This window comes from Prinia subflava, chromosome 2 (genome assembly GCF_021018805.1).
Source record: "Prinia subflava isolate CZ2003 ecotype Zambia chromosome 2, Cam_Psub_1.2, whole genome shotgun sequence".
NCBI classification, from domain to species: Eukaryota; Metazoa; Chordata; class Aves; order Passeriformes; family Cisticolidae; genus Prinia; species Prinia subflava.
The window spans coordinates 103,184,621-103,202,921 of NC_086248.1; the positions used below are offsets into that span (position 1 = coordinate 103,184,621).

General features: G+C 45.1%; 1 protein-coding gene across 3 annotated transcripts in view; it reads left to right on the forward strand.

Moving 5' to 3' along the window:
- The window catches only part of SPTBN1 (spectrin beta, non-erythrocytic 1), a 116,742-nt gene that overhangs the window by 54,009 nt on the left and 44,432 nt on the right, over positions 1-18,301 (forward strand). For all 3 annotated transcript variants that reach the window (XM_063391354.1, XM_063391353.1, XM_063391355.1), the window contains one exon: positions 14,949-15,100. In XM_063391354.1, coding sequence (XP_063247424.1) covers positions 14,949-15,100 — 152 coding nt within the window. The remainder of the gene's footprint in view (positions 1-14,948; positions 15,101-18,301) is intronic.

An 18,301-nucleotide genomic window follows, 5' to 3' on the forward strand; every position in this document is an offset into this window, starting at 1 on the left:
TGGTGAAGGAGGTAGAATACCATAAATAGGGTGGTCAAGAATCTGTTTTGCTCTTCCCACAGGAAATCAAATCTGGAATTCCATTTGGATGTCTATTTCTAGGCCTGGCAAGTAATGGCCTTTATCCCAGTGTGATTGTCCAAGTGAAGTGACACTTAATCAAAGATTAAAAGTAGTTTAATGTATATTATTAAACAACTCCCCTCCCACTCAAAGTGAGTCCTTTCAAAGTAAAGGGTCATTTGTGAAGAGAAGCTTGTGGATTACTCTGCATTCCAGCAGCTCTGAAATACACTGCAACAGGAAAGAGGTGGTGGCCTGGCGTTGAGAAGCAGAGGGAAACCCGATGAACACAGGGATGCTGCGGGGAGCAGGGCCTCACTCCCAGCTGCACCTTGAGCATGTTGTGTCCCTGTGGGGACCCAGAGTCTCCGTGGCCCTCCTGTCCGCACAGAGAGCCTCGTGCAATTAAGGAGAGCACATGAACCCAAAATTGCTCCCTGCTCTTGAAAATGCATTGAGCTGAGTCCTCACATTTCAGTCAGAGGAGAAAGGCCCAGAAGGGATGGGAAAAGCCCAGAGGGATGGGGAGCACTCATGCTTGTGGCTTGTGATGCAGAGCCCGAGGTCACGGTGGCCAGGAGAGCCCACGCTCACACAAAAGCCCTTATGCACTTGCTGCTGGAGCGAGGGTATCCCAGACTGAGAGCCTCCTTTGTTGGGAGAGCACTACTGTAGCCAAACTAATATTAACCAGTCTTGTAGCCCTGCTCAATGCCCCACTGTTCTCGAGAAAGGAGCTTACAGAGAAAGGCCCTTCAGTGTGCAGGGAACAGCATAGCCCAGCAGACACGCAGGCAGCCACTGGGACATGGTCTGGAGGCCTTTTCAAAGGGCTTGTGAAAGAGCTGGCATTACCAAGTGGCCTTTTCGTGGGATAACTGGAAGTGCTGATAATTCCATGTTCAGTCAAGTTTGGTTTGTTCATAAAAATATAAGCTGGAACTTGAAAGGACAAGCCCAGTTACACATACGTGACAATGTGACACTGGACAGGGTCAGTTTGCTCTTTGGTGGGAACCAAAGATCAAATTTTGTGGGTAGCATGCACAATCCCGCACTGATTTTAGCTAAACTGTTTGGGGAGGTGGTCGCAAATATGATTCTTATGTATTATTTATGTTAGGAGAAAAGAACGGTATCATCCCAAATGACATTGTACAGAAGCCATATTTGATGTCCTTGCAGAGACTTCAAACATCTCTGCTTACAATATTGCCACAACGGCTGGGCATGTGCTTCTTCAGATTGGCTTGGTCTTGAGATTGGTGGCTTTATGTTCTCTTGCCTGTTTTAGTTCTGTTGGGACCGTTTTCAGGTTGAGGAGCTGAAGAATTGCTCACCAAAGGGTCAGTGAAAAAAGTGCAGTGGTAAGGTACAAACATGATCTGTGTGACCGCGGTACTCTAATCACAAGCAAAGGGTGACCTCATGCCTTCAAAGATTAAACAAAACAACATGTGGTTACAAAGAGATTCAAGAGTTTATCTGAACAGAATAAATGCTGGCTGCCCAGATTTTTCTTGGAATGAAACCCCTATGGTTTAATAAAGATACCTAAATTTCACTTAATGGCTTGGCAAACTGCAGAAAATCAGCCAATGTGCAGCACCCACTTCTCAGATAGTCTAAACCAATGCAGGCCCATTAAAAGGAACTGCACAAATAACACAGTGCTGAGGGATTTAGTCTCGCGAATCTACTCCTATTCCTATATTTTTCTCAAATAACAGCTCCCCCTTGGTTTCAGCTTCTCCATGCTTAATACCATTTATTGTGTTCTGCCTTCTCCTTTCAAAAAGCCTCCAAAGTCCAGTTCTTAATGCTCATTTTATCCAGGAAGTGTTTCCAGTTTTTGACAATATGATCTGATTATGATTTGGTTCCAGGAAAAAAGAGAAGTGAAAACCAGACCATCCCATCTGTAGTCAATGAACTACGGTTTGCTTTGGATAATAATTAATTCTGCATCTACTTTAGTATCTTTCCACAGTTATTTGGAGGGAAGCTAGACCTTGATAGTGCAACGGCTGCATTTTTCAGGGTGTGTTGCTCTGTCAGCTCAAATTGCCTGGCAATCTAATGGGAGAGACTGCTGTGAAATCACAGATGTGTCTGTACTGTGATTGCAGGTTGACATGAGTAAGCGCCATTACAGAATGGCACTTAAGGCAGGCTCTGAATAAATAGGGGAGGTGTCTGAAACATCAAATATTGGTGGTGTTCTGAACTTCTGACCTTTCTGTTATCCTCGTCACGGGAAGTTCAATAATCTGGGTTATCTTTACCTTTGAGCGCTGAGTGTCTCGTGTTCTCCCTCCCCGTGTCTTTGTTCACCCTGTGGGGTGTGAGATGAGTTTCATCCTCACAGCCTCCCCTGGGACCAGGAACAGAGTGTGTTACTTCTAGCTCAAGGAAGTCTCTTCAGAAAACTGGCAGTGCCTGCAGACTGTTTCCTGACTGTTCTCTGGGTGATGTCCTGGCCACTGTCACTTGTGCAGGTGCACTGATAATCTGTCAGCCTTTAATAGCAGATTAAGTGCTGCTTGTATCTGGACCTGGTTGCTCTTAGCTGTGGCCTAAGTCCTAATGAGAGGAGCTCACAGGGTGAGACGTGGAAGTTATGGAACATTTTTTCCATAAATTCCCTGCTGCTGATATATTACTAAATGCTTCTCTCTCTGCTTCTCTTCCAAAATAAATACATCTGATAGAGTATATAATAAAATTTCCATGATATAAACCTTATTTACTGGAGCCTTTGCTCCTAACAGTTGACTTGCACTAGTGTTTGCCAGCACACTGATGCTAATGATGTTCTGTGCCACTTGAAAGATGCTCCTGTTGTCCTTAGCTCCTGGCGCCAGCCATGTTCCAGCTAATTCCTCACTGCACATACTTTTTTCCTAAATAAAAGCAGTCACAAGTTGTCCTAGAGAGCAAACAACACTTAAGGACCCCTAATATGTAAAACCTTTAACCATGCAGCGCGTCCTGGCAGTGCCATCCCCTGCAGGGATGGATTGGAGCTCTGCCCTGGCGCCAGCAGAGGTGCTCGCCAGGCTGGGTATGGCAGGGCTGGGACCAGCATGGAATAAAACAGCAGCTCCAAGGGGACTTCCCTCTGTTTTTCCCGAATGACTGAAGTGGCTGGGCAGGGTGCTGGGTTTGTGGCTGTCCTTTCCCTCTCCTCCAGCCTTATGAGCATGGCCCATCCCATCCAGTTCCTGGCAGGTTTCAGGTGTACCTGTGTGAGCCACCTAATGCCAGAACACCTTTTGTTTTCTGTGCTGCACAACTCAGCTCTCCCTTCTGGTTTAACTCCTGTTGCCAAGTTTAGACGCATTTCCCTGGCATCAGCTGCAGGTCACCTTGGCCTTCACATTCGGGAGTGTATTCATGGGACTTTTTCTTTTGCATAAGCAGCTGGTGTATCTGAGTTAGGCTGAAATATGTGAAATGTGTCTAAGGTTGGAAACCTGAAAATCAGTGAGTTGTAACTGAGGCTTCAGGAACACACAAATGAGTGTGAGATGCCACAGTGTGTTCTCATGACTGTGCACCCCTGTATCCATGTGATTTTGGAGGTGTGTAAGATGGGTGCAAGCACAAATATTCTGCAAATGTGCAATAGTTCTGTGCTTAACCAATACCTGAACCATGTTCTAATGACATTGCTGTTACACTAACAGACAACTGGGACCGTTAATTAGACACTGAACTTTCAGAAGTTGCTTTTCCTTTATTAATTGCCATTACCTCATAGTCTGCTTGGGGCTTTATTGTGGGGTTTTTTGGTGTTATTAAAGAAAACATCACATCACGGATTCACATTTTGAGAGGGAAAAGCCCAGAATATGGAGACAATGTGCAACATGGCTAAGGAGGCATCAGTGAAATGACTGTGATCAGGAGTCTTTGAGTGCTTTTATAATTTTTTCACTGTGCTAAAAATGAAAGAAAATGAAGGCAAATACTTGGGAGCTCTCCTGGATCCCTTCCATGGGAGCCACACCCTTGTCCCTGTGTAGGGCCTTCCAGTTGTTGCAGTCAAGGCCTTGCACAATCAGTACAACTCACAAGTCCACTTTTAAGACTAGAAAAACAAGAAGCAAGTGATGTTTCTGGATCCAGATACACATTTAAGGTATTCAAACTATAATTTTACCCTAATTTCTTTAAATTTGCATCACCTTTTAAATCTCAGAGAGACTTTTGATGGTTTCAAACAAAGGGGCTTTTTCTGGTACTGCTTTGAAAGTTATTACTTGGGCAGGAAATACTGTGCTGGAAAGGGATCTCTTTCCCCCACTCTTACATAATTCCAAAGGCTGAAATGATTTTGCTTAAACCTGCCACATTGTCCCATGAAAGCAGATCAGTAAATGACCTTTGGATTGGAATCAAACAGGCAAGTAAGAAAATTTTGAGGTGAGGAATTAGAATGCATGTGCAACTTGTTTGTGCCTCAGAAGTCTTAATAAAGAAGGTGTGTAATGAAAAGAAATATTTCTTATTGTTGTTATTTTTTAATTGTCACATGGATTTCTTAAAGAACTTCTTGACTCTACAGTGACTAGTTGGAATGTGTGTTCAAGTGGAGATCATGGTTCAGTTTTTCTGGAGCTTTTCTTAAGCAAGCAAACAGGTGAAGGTGTGGATCTCGAAAGACACCAACTCCAAGACTTTCTTGGGAGCTCTGCATGATGGGTTTGCAGATTAGAGCCAGAGAAGATTAGTGGTTTTTCCTCTAAGGCTTCTTATTAGCAGTTTGTCTCAAATCTCATTAAAATTAATAAATTTTTAAAACTCCCTTTTTAGAAATAATGTCATTTTATAAATATCAAGGTTTCTTCAGTTATACAAGTGATTTTTATTGTAACCTACAGTATTTTTGTTGCTGTTACTCATTCAGTTTCCACATTTGGGATTTAGTTTGCTGACCTATGGTCTGGCTTACCTGTGGTGCTGCTGCTTTTATTCAGCATGCTGTTAGCACAGTGTAGTGCATCTGACTCTACAATATGGCACACAATTAGAGATAGCAAGTTATTGTGTGACCATGGAAACTGCAGGAACTAAACACATTATTCAGCAAGGCTATGAATTCAGCTCTTATTAATCCCTGATCAACACAGTGATTATTTAAATACGTGTTCTTCCATTAAAAATATTTCTGTGATAATGAAAATTATAATTTAGCAGCAATTAATTACAATGATAGCATCTCTTAGCACAGAGATTTAATATTTTGAAAGGATTAAATGCAGTCATTGTAGATTTCTTTATTTTCTATTCATGCTTCTCTGCCATTAAGGTGAAATTAGGTGTAAACATGAAACCAACAAAGGTTTGGCTTTCTTTCAGCCATTCTTCATTCTGATCACAGTGAGTTTTTACAGAATCATGGTCAAAACATACTATAGCTTTGACTTTGCTCTCCATATAACGTCTCAACTTGTGCCTCAGATGAAAGAAGAGATCCCACAGCCCTCTGAAATCCCTCAGTGGGATTCCACAGGAATACTGGCAGTGCAGTCTTCTGGCTTGTTCTTGTTTAAGCCTGCTGGAATTCATAGAATAACAGAATACTTCTGGTTGGAAGAGGAGTTTGTTTGGTCCAGCCCACCTGCTCAAGGCAGGGGCAACTCCCATGATAATCAGGTTGCTTAGAGATCTGTCCTCCTGAGTTCTGAATCTCCCTAAGGATGGAGTTCCCACAGCCTGTGGTGGATGTAATGTCCCAGCACCCTCACAGTGACAATTTTCTTCTGGATACCCCACTGGGGTTGCCTGTGCTTGGCTCCCTGCAGCCTTGCATCCTGGCAGGTCTTCTCCCTCCAGGTTGGCATGTGTCATTGGAAATGGTCACCCACAGTGCCAGGGTTTGCTCTGGAAATATGGGATTTATCATGCACTTTGCTGTCCTCACCAAGAGTGCTGAGTCCTGATGCTCATCTCTCTGTGACTCATCTCTGGTTAATGTCAGTTTCAATTCTGTATTTCTAAATCCCTGGCTGACAAGGCTGGGCACACAGGACCAGTAGGAATTGCATTGTGGGAATAGCAGTGCCAGCAGTCTTGTGTGAGAGCAGCTGCATTTCCCACAGTGCTGAGAAGAGGGAGGAATGCTGAAAGGAAAAGAGAACAACAGAAATAAAATAAAACCCTCCAGCTCCTTCTTCCTACCCTTGCTTTGCTTCCCATAGACAAGTGGGAATCCATGGTAAAAACTCTCATTCCGCTGGCTTTGCTGAACATGTAAAGAAATAAGATGGATCTGATGTAGGGAAGTAGCTGGCATGTTCCCTGCCCATGCCAAGCCCTGCTCTCATCCTCATTCAACACTGCCAATCAAAGTGCGGTTTGGACAAGTAAAGAAAGATGTTTTTGTCCCCCTCAAAAATCCCCTGCCACTTCCCTGCATTATGCATATAATGTGTTCTAAAGGAGACTGCCAAGACCCCCGCAAGATTGTGTGTACTTGAAACAGTGCAGTGAGCTCAGGTTTTCATTGTTCTTCTGTGGGAATTTTGCAGTCAGTGTCCTGGGACAGGCAGATGCTTTTTCCATGCTCCTTTTGATGAAGTTATTTGGTTCTTACACAAAAGGGAAAAGTGGCAACAAGCACAGACATCAAATCAGTCATGAGAGGTTTGTGTCCTTTTGTGTAAAATGCCAACAGCACTGAGACATTTTCTATGCTGCTTTTTAAGGGAGGCCCATTTGAACACTGCACATCATGAGGCTGAGAAGTTACTCCTTTATTCATCTGTACTTCTGCAATTTCACTGTAGATACAGTTTTGTAACATCTTTCTTCAAAAATGAGGAAGAGAGGCCCAGAGGAGGACACCAAGATGGTCAGAGAGATGGAGCATCTCTCCTTTAGGAAAGGCTGAAAGAATTGGGATTGTTTGGCCTGAGGAAAAGAAGTTTCAGTGTGACCTGACCGTGGCCTGACAGTGCCTGAAGAAGGTACAAGAAAGATGGAGAGAGACTATTTACAAGAGTCTAGAGTGACGGGATAAGGGGGGATGGCTTCACACTGACAGAGAGAAGGGTTAGATGGGATATTGGGAGGAAATTCTTCCCTATGAGGGTGGTGAGGCCCTGGCACATGTTGCCCAAAGCAGCTGTGGCTGCCCTATCCCTGGAAATATTTAAGGCTGGGCTGGATGGACCTCTGAGCAGGCCTTGTGGAAGGTGTCCTGGCCCGCTGCTGGGGGGTGAAATTGGGTTTTATTTAAGGTGCTGTCCAATCCAAATCAGTCTGTGATTCTGGAGATACAGTTTGGGGTCCAGGCCTTGGTCCTTGTGATCAGTTTGTTCAGCAGTTGTGTGCAACCCAGGGTAGGTGGTGGTGGTTGAAGCTGAAAGTGGGTGTAGATCTTTCCAAGAGCAGCCCCCAGAAGTGTTAAACCATTTGAATTGCCCACTAGAAAGGTGCTGTTTCTGTAGCTGCTTTGCATTTCATACAGAAAAACTAGCTGTCTTTGGTGGGATTCCTGGGGAACCAGAAGAGCAGCTGAGTGGTTGCTGTTGCTGTAATGGGTCCTGTGATGGGTGTTCCCCACAGAGGGAGCTTGGCATGTTTGTCAGAGATGGTTACACAGGTTTGTGTTCCAGTCCCCTGAAGTTAAACCAGCAGTTCACACAGCCATCACCAATGCAGGGAGAGCTGGGCACCTGCTCCTTTAAATTTGCTTAAATATGTCATCTTCATCCTCTGAGTTGAAACAAAAACTATAAATCAAAAGCTTATTTCTTCCACCAGTTTAATCTGTTAAACCCAAATGACTTTTATGTTTATTTGCAGTGGGAGCTTTTTGCAGATGAACATAGTCATTCCTGCACATGAATCTGCGTCTGGCTTGTGGAGGGTTTATTTTTGTGTTGCTGCTACCAAAATGCCATAAACTCTGTGTAAAAATAAAGACAATGAAGGGACATACCCTTCCACATCCCATAATGCTTGGCTGGCTCCTGGACATTGTTCTGTGCATCATGTCATTGTGTGAGGGAGGCTTTCTGCCATCAAAGAGAGAAAACAGCAAAATTGTTTGTTCCACATGCTGCATTATGTAGCTTTCCCTTTTTTCTTTTCCAGAGCATTTTCGGCAGTGAAAGTGGTCACATGCTGTAACATTTATTAGGGAAAGGTAGATGTTTAATAGGATTTAGCAGCTGGCTGGTCCTTCCTAGTAAAAGCAAAAGAATTGCTGAACACACCCCTGATTCCTCCACAATTGTCTCCATGTTGCAGAGTTGAAAAGCAGCAAAAATTTTGGCCCTAATGAAACCACCAGCTAAACACAGCATGAACCAAATCTCTTCGTTGCTTTCTCATCTTTAACATTTGCATTCAAGTTCTTGTTTAAGTCATGCTGGAGCACGTAAAAGCTTTGGTGTGATCTCACCAGTTTGGATTGGAAGTCACTCCGCAGATTACTTTGTGCCATAAAATAACTATTAACAAATGCATCCTGTTTGCATGAGAATCATCACCTGCTCCACTCCCATTCCTCCGTGGTAAACTGTCAGCAAGATTAAAGTGAAGGAGATGCATTTTTCTAAGCAGTGGACCCATGTGTATGATGTTCTCTGTATGCCATGTTTTATGCAGAAATTTGACTTTCTGCAGGTTTTGTTCTAGTTTTTTCCTTGTCCCGGCATGTGTGTACTACGGACTTGTGTTTTCTACATGAAGCTCTGTTTCTTCCATTTTTATCAATCCAGATTTTCAGTCCTAACCTGTCATCTGCAGCTGGAGAAAAGCAGTATCTACTGCTCATTTACTGCTATAGGACACCTGGATATTAAGAGAAACTTGAATGTTAAGAGAAAATTTCCTTTTCTCTGCTGATAGCTAATAGTGATCTTTCCTCCTTCCTTCACTTTCCTCCGTATAGATCAATTCCAATATATTTCTGTTTAGAGTCTCTGTGCCTGGCTGTGCATGTTTATGCATTGTTCCCTGGACTTCCTGTTGCCCAAGGACTAATGCAGCATGTGTAGGACCATGTGGAAAGGCCATCATTTTGGGAGTGTTTACTCAAGCCAGATGTTTCTCTCCTCAGTTGATCCTTAGTGGATACACTGAGGTGCATTTTACCCTCTGGGCTATATTTAGTGGTGCATCAGTTCAGTACTTTGCATAGCTACACACCCCACAAGCTGCAGATCGCACCCCAGGATGGGGTCCTGCTGGGCTGTGAGGAGCACACAAACCCAGGCTCAGCCTCCTTCCCCAGCCTGAGGCACAGTCCAGGGCTGCTGGCAGCCTTCTCTGAGCACACAGTCCTCAATTTGGACAGGGAATCTAAGGAGCGGGTTTGGACAGAGAATCTAAGGAGCGGGAGCCACGAGTGCTGTTTCTCAAGGTGCTGTATCAGACCCGCTGAGGTCTCTGTGCCTCAGGGCCAGGTTGCTTTATTCAAGCTGGCCTGGAATACCAGAGGCTGGACCCATGTTAGAGTTATTTCATGTTCTCTATCTCTTTTTGCTTCAACAAACAGTGAAGGTTATCACAGCACATCTGTTCATGTTGTTTGCTGATAAAATCTTATTTGATCACCACATTCTGTTCCTGGTAGCTGATCTGCCCTTCCCTCATGCATCTTTCTCAACTGAAAAACCTCTAAACACAGCTGGAATTTGTGAAGCTGGGAATATCACTGGCTGTTTCAGTCCACATCCTCACATCTGTGAGAAAGCATAGGGGTGATACCCTGCACCTTGAACACCAACACCAATGGGAATGTTGTCCTGTGAAAGGAAGCTCTGTTTTCTCTGTTAAATGAGAATACGATCTGGGAAAATCTGGGAAACTGTGGGTAGTGGATATCAGCAGAAGGGGTGTGCTTACAGCAGCGCTCAGCTGATTCTGAGTCAGTGGATGTAGCAGTGTTTCATGTAGAACACACACTGGATGCTATAGTGAAAAGAGTAATCATTTTAAGCTGGAGAAATTCCAGCATGGAAGTATAAGATGGAAACCTGCAGGAGATGGAGCTTTTGGAGTTAGAGATTAAAATTCATCTGTAATTTGTCTTCCTTGAGATATTGCAGGGATCCATGGACAGTGCCAGTGCCAAGAGCAGCTGCCCTTGGGCTGGGCTTGGCAGGGAGGCTGTTGGTGCCACTGATGGCTGGGCTGTCCTGAGGGGCTGAGAGCCCAGCAGCAGTCCCACACTGCGCCTTTCAGCTCTCCTTTTTGTGCTCCAGTTTCACTGTTTGGGCTCTGTTGAGAGCACTACCTTTGCTGTGTGGAGGCTTTTGCCCCTGTCCAGGGGCTGGTCAGAGCTGTCACACACCCAAAGTCATTTTACCTGTGCAGGGCTGACCCAGATTTGCCGCTCCATTTGAAAGGGACTCAAGGTCAGTTTGTTGGAAATGCGGTTTGACTGCTGTGGAAGCAATCAGGGTGTCTGGAAGCTGTTTTTAGCAGGCAGGTGGCTGCACAGGTAACCTTTGCCACAGCTGCACTCAGTGTTGCTGCACACAAAGGCCCTGGGGCCCGTAACACCCGCTGGCATGTGGGAGAACACAGGGTCACGAGGCCCATGTTGGTCTCAGCCAGTTCCTGTAGCCCTGCCTTTCCCAGGGCAGTTATTAAAACAAATTCACCATTATTCTGGCACAGCCCTATTGGGTTCACCCAGCAGAGTGAGTGTGTGACAAAGGGGGGCGGTGTGAGCCCCCTCCCACTCTCCTGCACTGGGGACTCAGTAACTGAGTTCTGGGCTTTCAGAAAGTGGACCGCATTTTTGTCAGATTTTTTTTCTCAACAAATTAGTGGAGGAAGAATGGTCTCCCCTCAAGTGAGGAAGGGGTTAGATGGCTGTTTGTGATCCTGTCCAGCTCATTTTATGCTTTCAGTGTATCAACTCTAGTTTATTTACTAAACTCCTAAACAAAGTCAGTCCTTGATGCATCACAGTGCTGGAGTTTGCAAGCTCCTGTTTGGTGGTAGCATTGTCGTGGGGCCTTCCGCATAAAGGAAATTTCCTTCCCAGTGTTGCTTCAAGATAAGTTGGATTCTCTATTATCGATACTGCTCTGAGAGCGGCTTCCGTTTTCCTGCTGTGTATGTTTTGCATGTTGCTCATTTCTCTTTACCCTTGGGAAACAAGTGTTTTCACAAGCTGTAGGACACTTGGGGCTCCACCCATATCCTCTCATTTTAATTAATCTTCAAAATCCATAACTGTGTTTTTGAAAATATGAAGGACATTTGTCAAAACCATCACATGAGATTTGTAAATAGCACTCAGGACCCATGCCTCATGTTAAATCCCTGGAGTCACCACTCATGGATGCATCTGGCCCTCACTGTGGAGGTTTTTACACATTAAGAGAGTCACAGCTGCATTGTTTGCTTAACCAAATTGTCAGGACTCTAAGCACCACATTTCTGTACACATCTTTCTTTATCTGAAATATACAACCAAAATTCCTTGGTTTTAATTCTGTGTGTGTTTTAACCTGAAACCCCAGAGCAGAAAAATAGTTTATCAATGTAGAAAGGGTTGATAAAAGCATTGCAAAAACCTGCTGTCATTGTGAAACACCATGTGGAAATAATCAGGAGAGGTTTTAACATGACCAACCCCAATCACACCACTTTCCAAATGGGCTTGGTTTGCTTTCCCACGTTGTGGGAGTGCAGGAGGAGTGAAGTGATGCGGGGTAAGAAGGGCTGTGCCTTCTCCCTCCAGGGGCTTCTCTGGCTGACAGGGTCAGTGAGGAATTAGAGCTGTGCTCTGCCTGTGCCAACTGTGGGATAAAGCCTGGCCTTCCTGGGTGACTGCCCCATTAGGAGCCTGAAAGAGCAGCCGTGTCTCTCTAATGGCATTCTTCTGACATAAGTTACTGGTTGTCCCCAAAAGTTGGCAGTGACATGTGGGGCCTGGGCCTTGTGTGGTGCCACAGGGTTTTCCCATGGGCTGCACCCAGACAATCAGGGATCTCCCAGCTTTGGGCTCTGCTCACAGTAAATCAGAGGAGAGATAGAAAGAAAGTGAAAAGCCATGAGTAGCTCCAGCACTGAAGCTGCTGGAGCTCATGTGAAAAGCTGACTGTAGGCTCAGCACCAGGAGTTAGCACTGGAACCAGCACAGCTGTGGTCCCAGTAGAGACTTTCACATTATTTTTAGGCAGTGGGGCCAGCAGGGAGGAGGCTGGTTCCACAGAGGATGGGTGGGGATCAGGTGAGAGGAGTTCAGGCAAGAACGAGCTGGGGTGGGGGCAGAGGTGGGGAGAGAAACCGACGGGGCCCTGCAGCCTCTCGCTGTAAACAGGAAATCGAGGCCGCTGCAAGCAAGGCTGAGGAAACGGGAAAGCAGAAGGGGAGAGGCAGTGACTGGCTTTGAACTCAAAGAAAACACTCCTAATGGCACCACCATCGGCTCCCCCAGCACAGAGGGCCTCCAGCCAGGCTGGAGTCTCATTCTCTCCTTCCCTGATAGTTCACTGTGTTTAAGGATGCTGAGGCAACACTCAAGACAAGAAGTCAGTCCAACTTTCTCAGGGCTTTTTCCCCAAGTCTCCACTGCCTGAAAAATGCACTTTGTCCTCCTTTGGCAGCAGTGAAAGTGCTGGGGTGGGAAATCTTTTTGAGAAAGCAGCCTCAGAGCAATATGGACACTGACCCCAGGAGGGACCTATCTTCACTATCCTGGAAGGGCTGCTTGCTCTGTTGGCTTCCTTGACTTGCTTTCAACACCAGAAGATCCCAAGCTGGTGTTAGTTAATACCATGGCTCCAAAGGTTTCACAACATGACTTGATGTGTCACTGCATTTCCCACGTCATGTCTTTCATCTGTTCAAAATTACACCCTGACTCTTCATCTCCTTTTACTGAACCCACATGGACGTTCTTTTCCCACTCTTTACTTCCACTGTGACCCCGAATTGGGAGGATTATTGATAACCATAATTTTTGACCAAATATTTTTAATGGTTGTCTTTAAGAAGGTGTTTGATAGTTCTTTTAGTTTTACCTAATATTTTGTATATCCAGCTCTATTTTCAAGGTCTTCTACATTGGCATTTCTCCTTGGAATTATTGTAAGCACAGGGATCACTGAATGTTGTGCTTCTGTGTAGAGACTGCAGTGATTAAATAAACTTGCTGAGCTGTTTTGGGGCTTGTTCAAGCTGGTGAAAGGAGACATAATTTCTGTTGGAATTTTCTTTAAAAAGCACCAGCTATTGCAAGGTTTCTCTTCTATGACTCATTTCAAAAAAATACTTCAAGTAAAGGCATGGATTACTAGACAAACAGATATGCAGATACAGCATTCTCAGGCACTTGCTATAAATAGTTAATAAAAAGTATAGTTAAAGCTAGTGAACACTAGCTGCAGTTCCTGCTGATTTCCTGTTTTCTTCCTCTATCACAAGTATCCTCTGCTCCATACAGAGTGAGGGCAAACACAAAAATGCAATCTGTCAGTTCACCCAAAGCACATTGTTTTGCCACTAACCTCAGCTTTGGCATTTTTCCAAGCCACATTTGTAATTTCACACCTTACAGGTAGGTAAGAGCTGTCAAAAATGGGGCAGTCTCAGGGCAGTAGAATTGGTCATGTCCAACCACATAGGTAGGAAGGGCAAGTTCAGAAATAAGTGAGAAGAACTGAAATCTTTGCATGGGGTTCGTGCAGTTGTGCAAACCACCACTCAGTGCAGGTCTGCTTTCCCTCCCACTCACCACCATTCCGTTATCTGATTTCTCTTCTTACTTGTCTTTTCTTATTTTACTTGGTCCCCAGTTTTCTGTCCTCTTCACTCTCAGTATCTTTGTCATCCCACATCACCACGATCAGATCTTTGCTGCTGTCCCCAAGGTCCTGGAGGCAGTGACTGATTATGAATGTGCTGGGACCATGTCCCCAACCATGCTGCACTGCCAGGAAGGGAGCACATCCTTCCTTTGGGAGGACATCATCTACCAAATCCCTGGGCAGTCAGATCTGGAATGTTCTCTGTATTTCAAGCAACATTCTTGGAGCTTTCAGAGCTGGGGACGCTGTAGTTTAGAATCAGTGTCTTCATGTCCTGTTCCTGCATATGCCAACGACTTTATAGAGACCGAGAGGCTTGGAATCTTGTCTGCTTGGGAAAGCAGAGCACTTCCATTCATTTGTCTAACGGTGGCTTTCAGAATCCAAGTCAGAGCACCTGTGTTTTGACAAATTTGGTCTGTAGTATTTCCCAGCTCAGTGAAATGCCTTTTGGCTAACAAGGAAGGGCTTCATCCAAAGCCCTTGGCAAAAGAATGTAACCACAGATATGTATAATGTTTTCTGTCTGAGAACTCTGGGCTTGGCAGATACTGGGTAGGAGTTTGTGAATTAATATGAACTGCAGTAAGCCTGTGCAGTAAGAGTGCTCTTACAGCCAATGTTTTCCTCTATAAACAGTTGTGAAAGACTCTGGGAAGGGAAGGTGGAAAGAATCTATTTTTCTATGGTTTGATATAAATGCTTGTCTACCTCAAGCATGCAGTTATGGAAAAATTCATGTTGACATTGTGTAAATACAGTTACAAATGTTAAATCTGCAAATAAATATTGTCATGAGAAAGGAAGAAAGTTAGTGGGAAGCTTTGGTCTCTGCTCTCTATCATACTTGCCTTAATCCAATATGACTTGTGGTATTTTGGGGGATCTGTTGCAGATTTGTGTACATTTTTCAGAGCAGGTGAACTCATCAGGTGAAGAATGGTGGGTTTTCAATGAAAAGTCTTGATTTCATCAATGATTCTCCCAAAAAGACAAGCCATACTTTTGATTTAATCTTTAATGTTTGAGTATCCCATTTTCACACAGGAACATGAGCTGTGATTTATTTTGAGTAACGTTATGTTGCTTTCCCCACAGATGAACGTGAGGCAGTTCAGAAGAAGACCTTCACAAAGTGGGTGAATTCCCACTTGGCTCGTGTGTCCTGCCGAATTACAGACTTGTACACTGACCTTCGAGATGGGAGGATGCTCATCAAACTCCTAGAAGTGCTTTCAGGAGAGAGACTTGTAAGCACTAATCAATATCCATTGTGGGGGAGGCTGGGTTGGGTTTGGGTGGGGTTTTGTGAATCCTTGGCTTGACTGCACTATAGGAAGCCTGAGTGCTGAGGGTTCAGCACTGAAAATGTCTTTTTATATATTAAAGGAAAAAAAACCCCAAAAAACAGGTCTATTGCTTCAGCTGGATCCAGACACCATTAAAATGCTTTCCTACTGGCTTCAGTGGGAATCAAAGGAAGTCTTCTTCAAAGATTCCTTGCTAGGAACATGCTGAGTGCTTCCAGCAGCATGTTCCCTGCTCCCAAATCTGACAGGCACAGAGTACAAAATGTTCCTGAACCCCTTGGATCCCTCGGTGGTGATGAGTTAGATATGCTGGGGGATGTTCCTGGGCCCTGTGGGCAGTGGCCCATTTCTCTGCTAACAAACCCTGCACTAATGCAGGTGTGCAGGCCTGGCACATCCCTGCTCACTTCCCAGAGTGTGCCAGGGTTGTGCAGGACAACAACTGGAGAGGGCCACGCCACCCTGGGAGCAGCTGAAGGTGTGTTCATTACACTCCACTGCTAAGGAATGTCCCTGAGCGTACTTGATTTTACTTGGATAGATAAGCCTTGGGCTTTATTTGGTTATGGGAATATCTAAAATCAATGTAAATAAATGGGTCACATTCTTTCTTTGGGTGTGCTGAGGTACCCCCTTGGTACCAGCACAAGGAATGGTAAGAAAGTCCTTGTAGTGAAAACGCTGCTGCACAAGAGGAAAACTGGGTGACAGGAAGTGGCTGGGTATCAGCTTCTCCTTCAGTTCCTTAAACGATGTCGATACTCTTAACTGCCTAATTTAGAGCAATCTTTTCAAAGAAATACGAGTCTTTAGCTAAGACCCAAGGCTGCAGGGGCTGGGTAATCACTTGTCATCAAGCTCTCCTGTTAGTGGAGCTCCGTGGCTTAAGACTCTGGTTAATGAGTGGAACATATGGCCCAGTGTAGAGTGTGTGTGTGGGGAGGCAGGAGAGGAGCCGAGTGCATCTGGGAGGGTGAGGGAGTTGCGACGTGCACAGAAGTGCGTGTGTGGATGGGTAACAAATCCTGGTGTTCATCAGCTGCAGTTTGCTCAGAGCCCTCCCTGTCTCTGCCAGACCGCTTACCTCAGCAACGTGTTGGGTTTGACATGCTCTCTGCAGGTGGCAGGTATTCCTCACACAGGGATAGTTGAGACCAACATGTCCCACTATTTGAGGGCTGAGACACCAACTGTGTCACCTCTGGTTAAGTCTGCCTGTCTGCTTGCCAAGATTTTACTTTCAGCAACAAATAGGAAGCTCAGAGCAGTCCCATGACTCTGGCAGTGCCATTCATTTACATTTTTCACTCCAGGTTTTGGAAAATGCAAACAGGGCTGAGGCAACTGTGGGGTGGGGAGAGGGCAGGAGCCTCCGTGGAGCTGCACTTGCATCATTGTGTCTGGCATCGGCAGCTGCCTGCACCACCACACATTCTTTTTGTAGCTTCCTTATCGGAGGCTGGAGGACAGCAGGCTCTGTTTGAACAGTGCATTCCACCACACCTTCCTCTGCAAACAAGCGTAAACGCAATGCACGAAACTTTGAGACAATTACACACACCAAAAGTATTCCAGGAGGATCTTAGACGCACCAAAAATATTCCAGGAGGATCACCATGCAGCATCCACTTGCTGATGTTCTTCAGTCTTCTGGAATTTATTTTAGTCAGTATTAGGTAGGTTCTGACATCTCTATGGTGCCCCAGGGAAATCTGAAGGCAGATCTTACACCGGAGGCTTAAAATCAAGACAAGAAACATCAAGTGGTATGAAAGCATAGATGAGTATCCCATAAACATGATGTGTTTACTGATGCAGTGCAACAAACAAGAGTTGTTTCCTCTGTTTTGAAACTGGGATTCAGATTCTGGAGCTGGAGCCTGTGGAGCAGAGTCCAGGATTTTGGATGCCAATCAGGGAAGCAGGGCTGCTCTTTGCCCTCTCACTTCAGTTGCACAAGCCCCTGCATTTTCCAAAACCTGTTATGATTTTTGTTGATGAAAGCCCACAGTCCTTGGAGGTGTGTTGGAGAAACTCAGAATGAGAGCATCCAATAACAGCAACACCTACATCTTTCTGACTTTGCTCAGTTGATTCCTAATCCTAGTGTGTAGTACAGACCTTACAGCATAATATCCTCTGCACAGTAGTGTTTGGAAGGAAACTGATAGCATGCAATGCTCTCACTGAGCACAGTGGAAAAGAATCCAGCCAGCATGAAAGGACAGTTGTAATTCTGGTTTGCACACACTGTTAGCCAGCTTCTCCCAAACAGAAAAATAAATCTGGGAATTGTTTTCGAACTAAGATTAAATATTTAGCTCAGTTTTTCCCATGAGTAAATGAAGGATTAGTGAATTCCTTACAATTCTTGGATGCTCAAAGGTCAAACCACTTAAGCACATTCTCTGTAGTGAATTCTATCACATTTTCACTTGAAAAAGAGGAAGGGTTTTGATGTAGAACCAGTTTTCCTGTAATGTGCATGTGAAGACTCTGGGTTTGGTACTTGCTTTCCCTTCATTCCGTATCTGGATCTGTGTTAGCCCAATAACTGTGCAAGATATGTCTCACTCTGCCTCATCCCGAGGCTATGCAGGGGAGTGTGGCAAGCACAGCCAAAGCTTGCACAAACCAGACTCAGACGTCTCTTCCTCAACATAAAACGTCGCTAGTGAATGGTTTTGGCTCTGTAACCATGGTGCTGGAGCTTCTGAGAGCACAAAAAGAGCTTTTTGAATCCTTTTCTGCTCAGTACTTTGAGACAATAGAAGTGGTGCAGGTACTGCTTCAGGCAGTGTCAAGGGCTGAAGGGCTGTGTTAAGGCAGAGGGGACAGGTTGGAGTCTGCCACTGCTACCGAGAAATGGCCACAGTCACAGTTATTCCTGAGCCTTGGGAACATCCTTGTGCAGCTGAGCAGGCCTGGGAAGCTGCTTCAGGGCTCCGGGTGTGGCCATGGGCTGAGAGGAGCCGTGGGCCGGAGCTGAGGGTGCAGCTGGGCCTCTGCCTTTCCTCCTGTCCCGGAAGTGTCTCCTACCTGTGTTTTGCAAGATTCACTCAAGCCTTAGCTCCAGCTTTCTACACTCCTGATGACTGATGGTGCCAGCTGAAGGCTGGATCCCAGATTGTCACTGCTGGC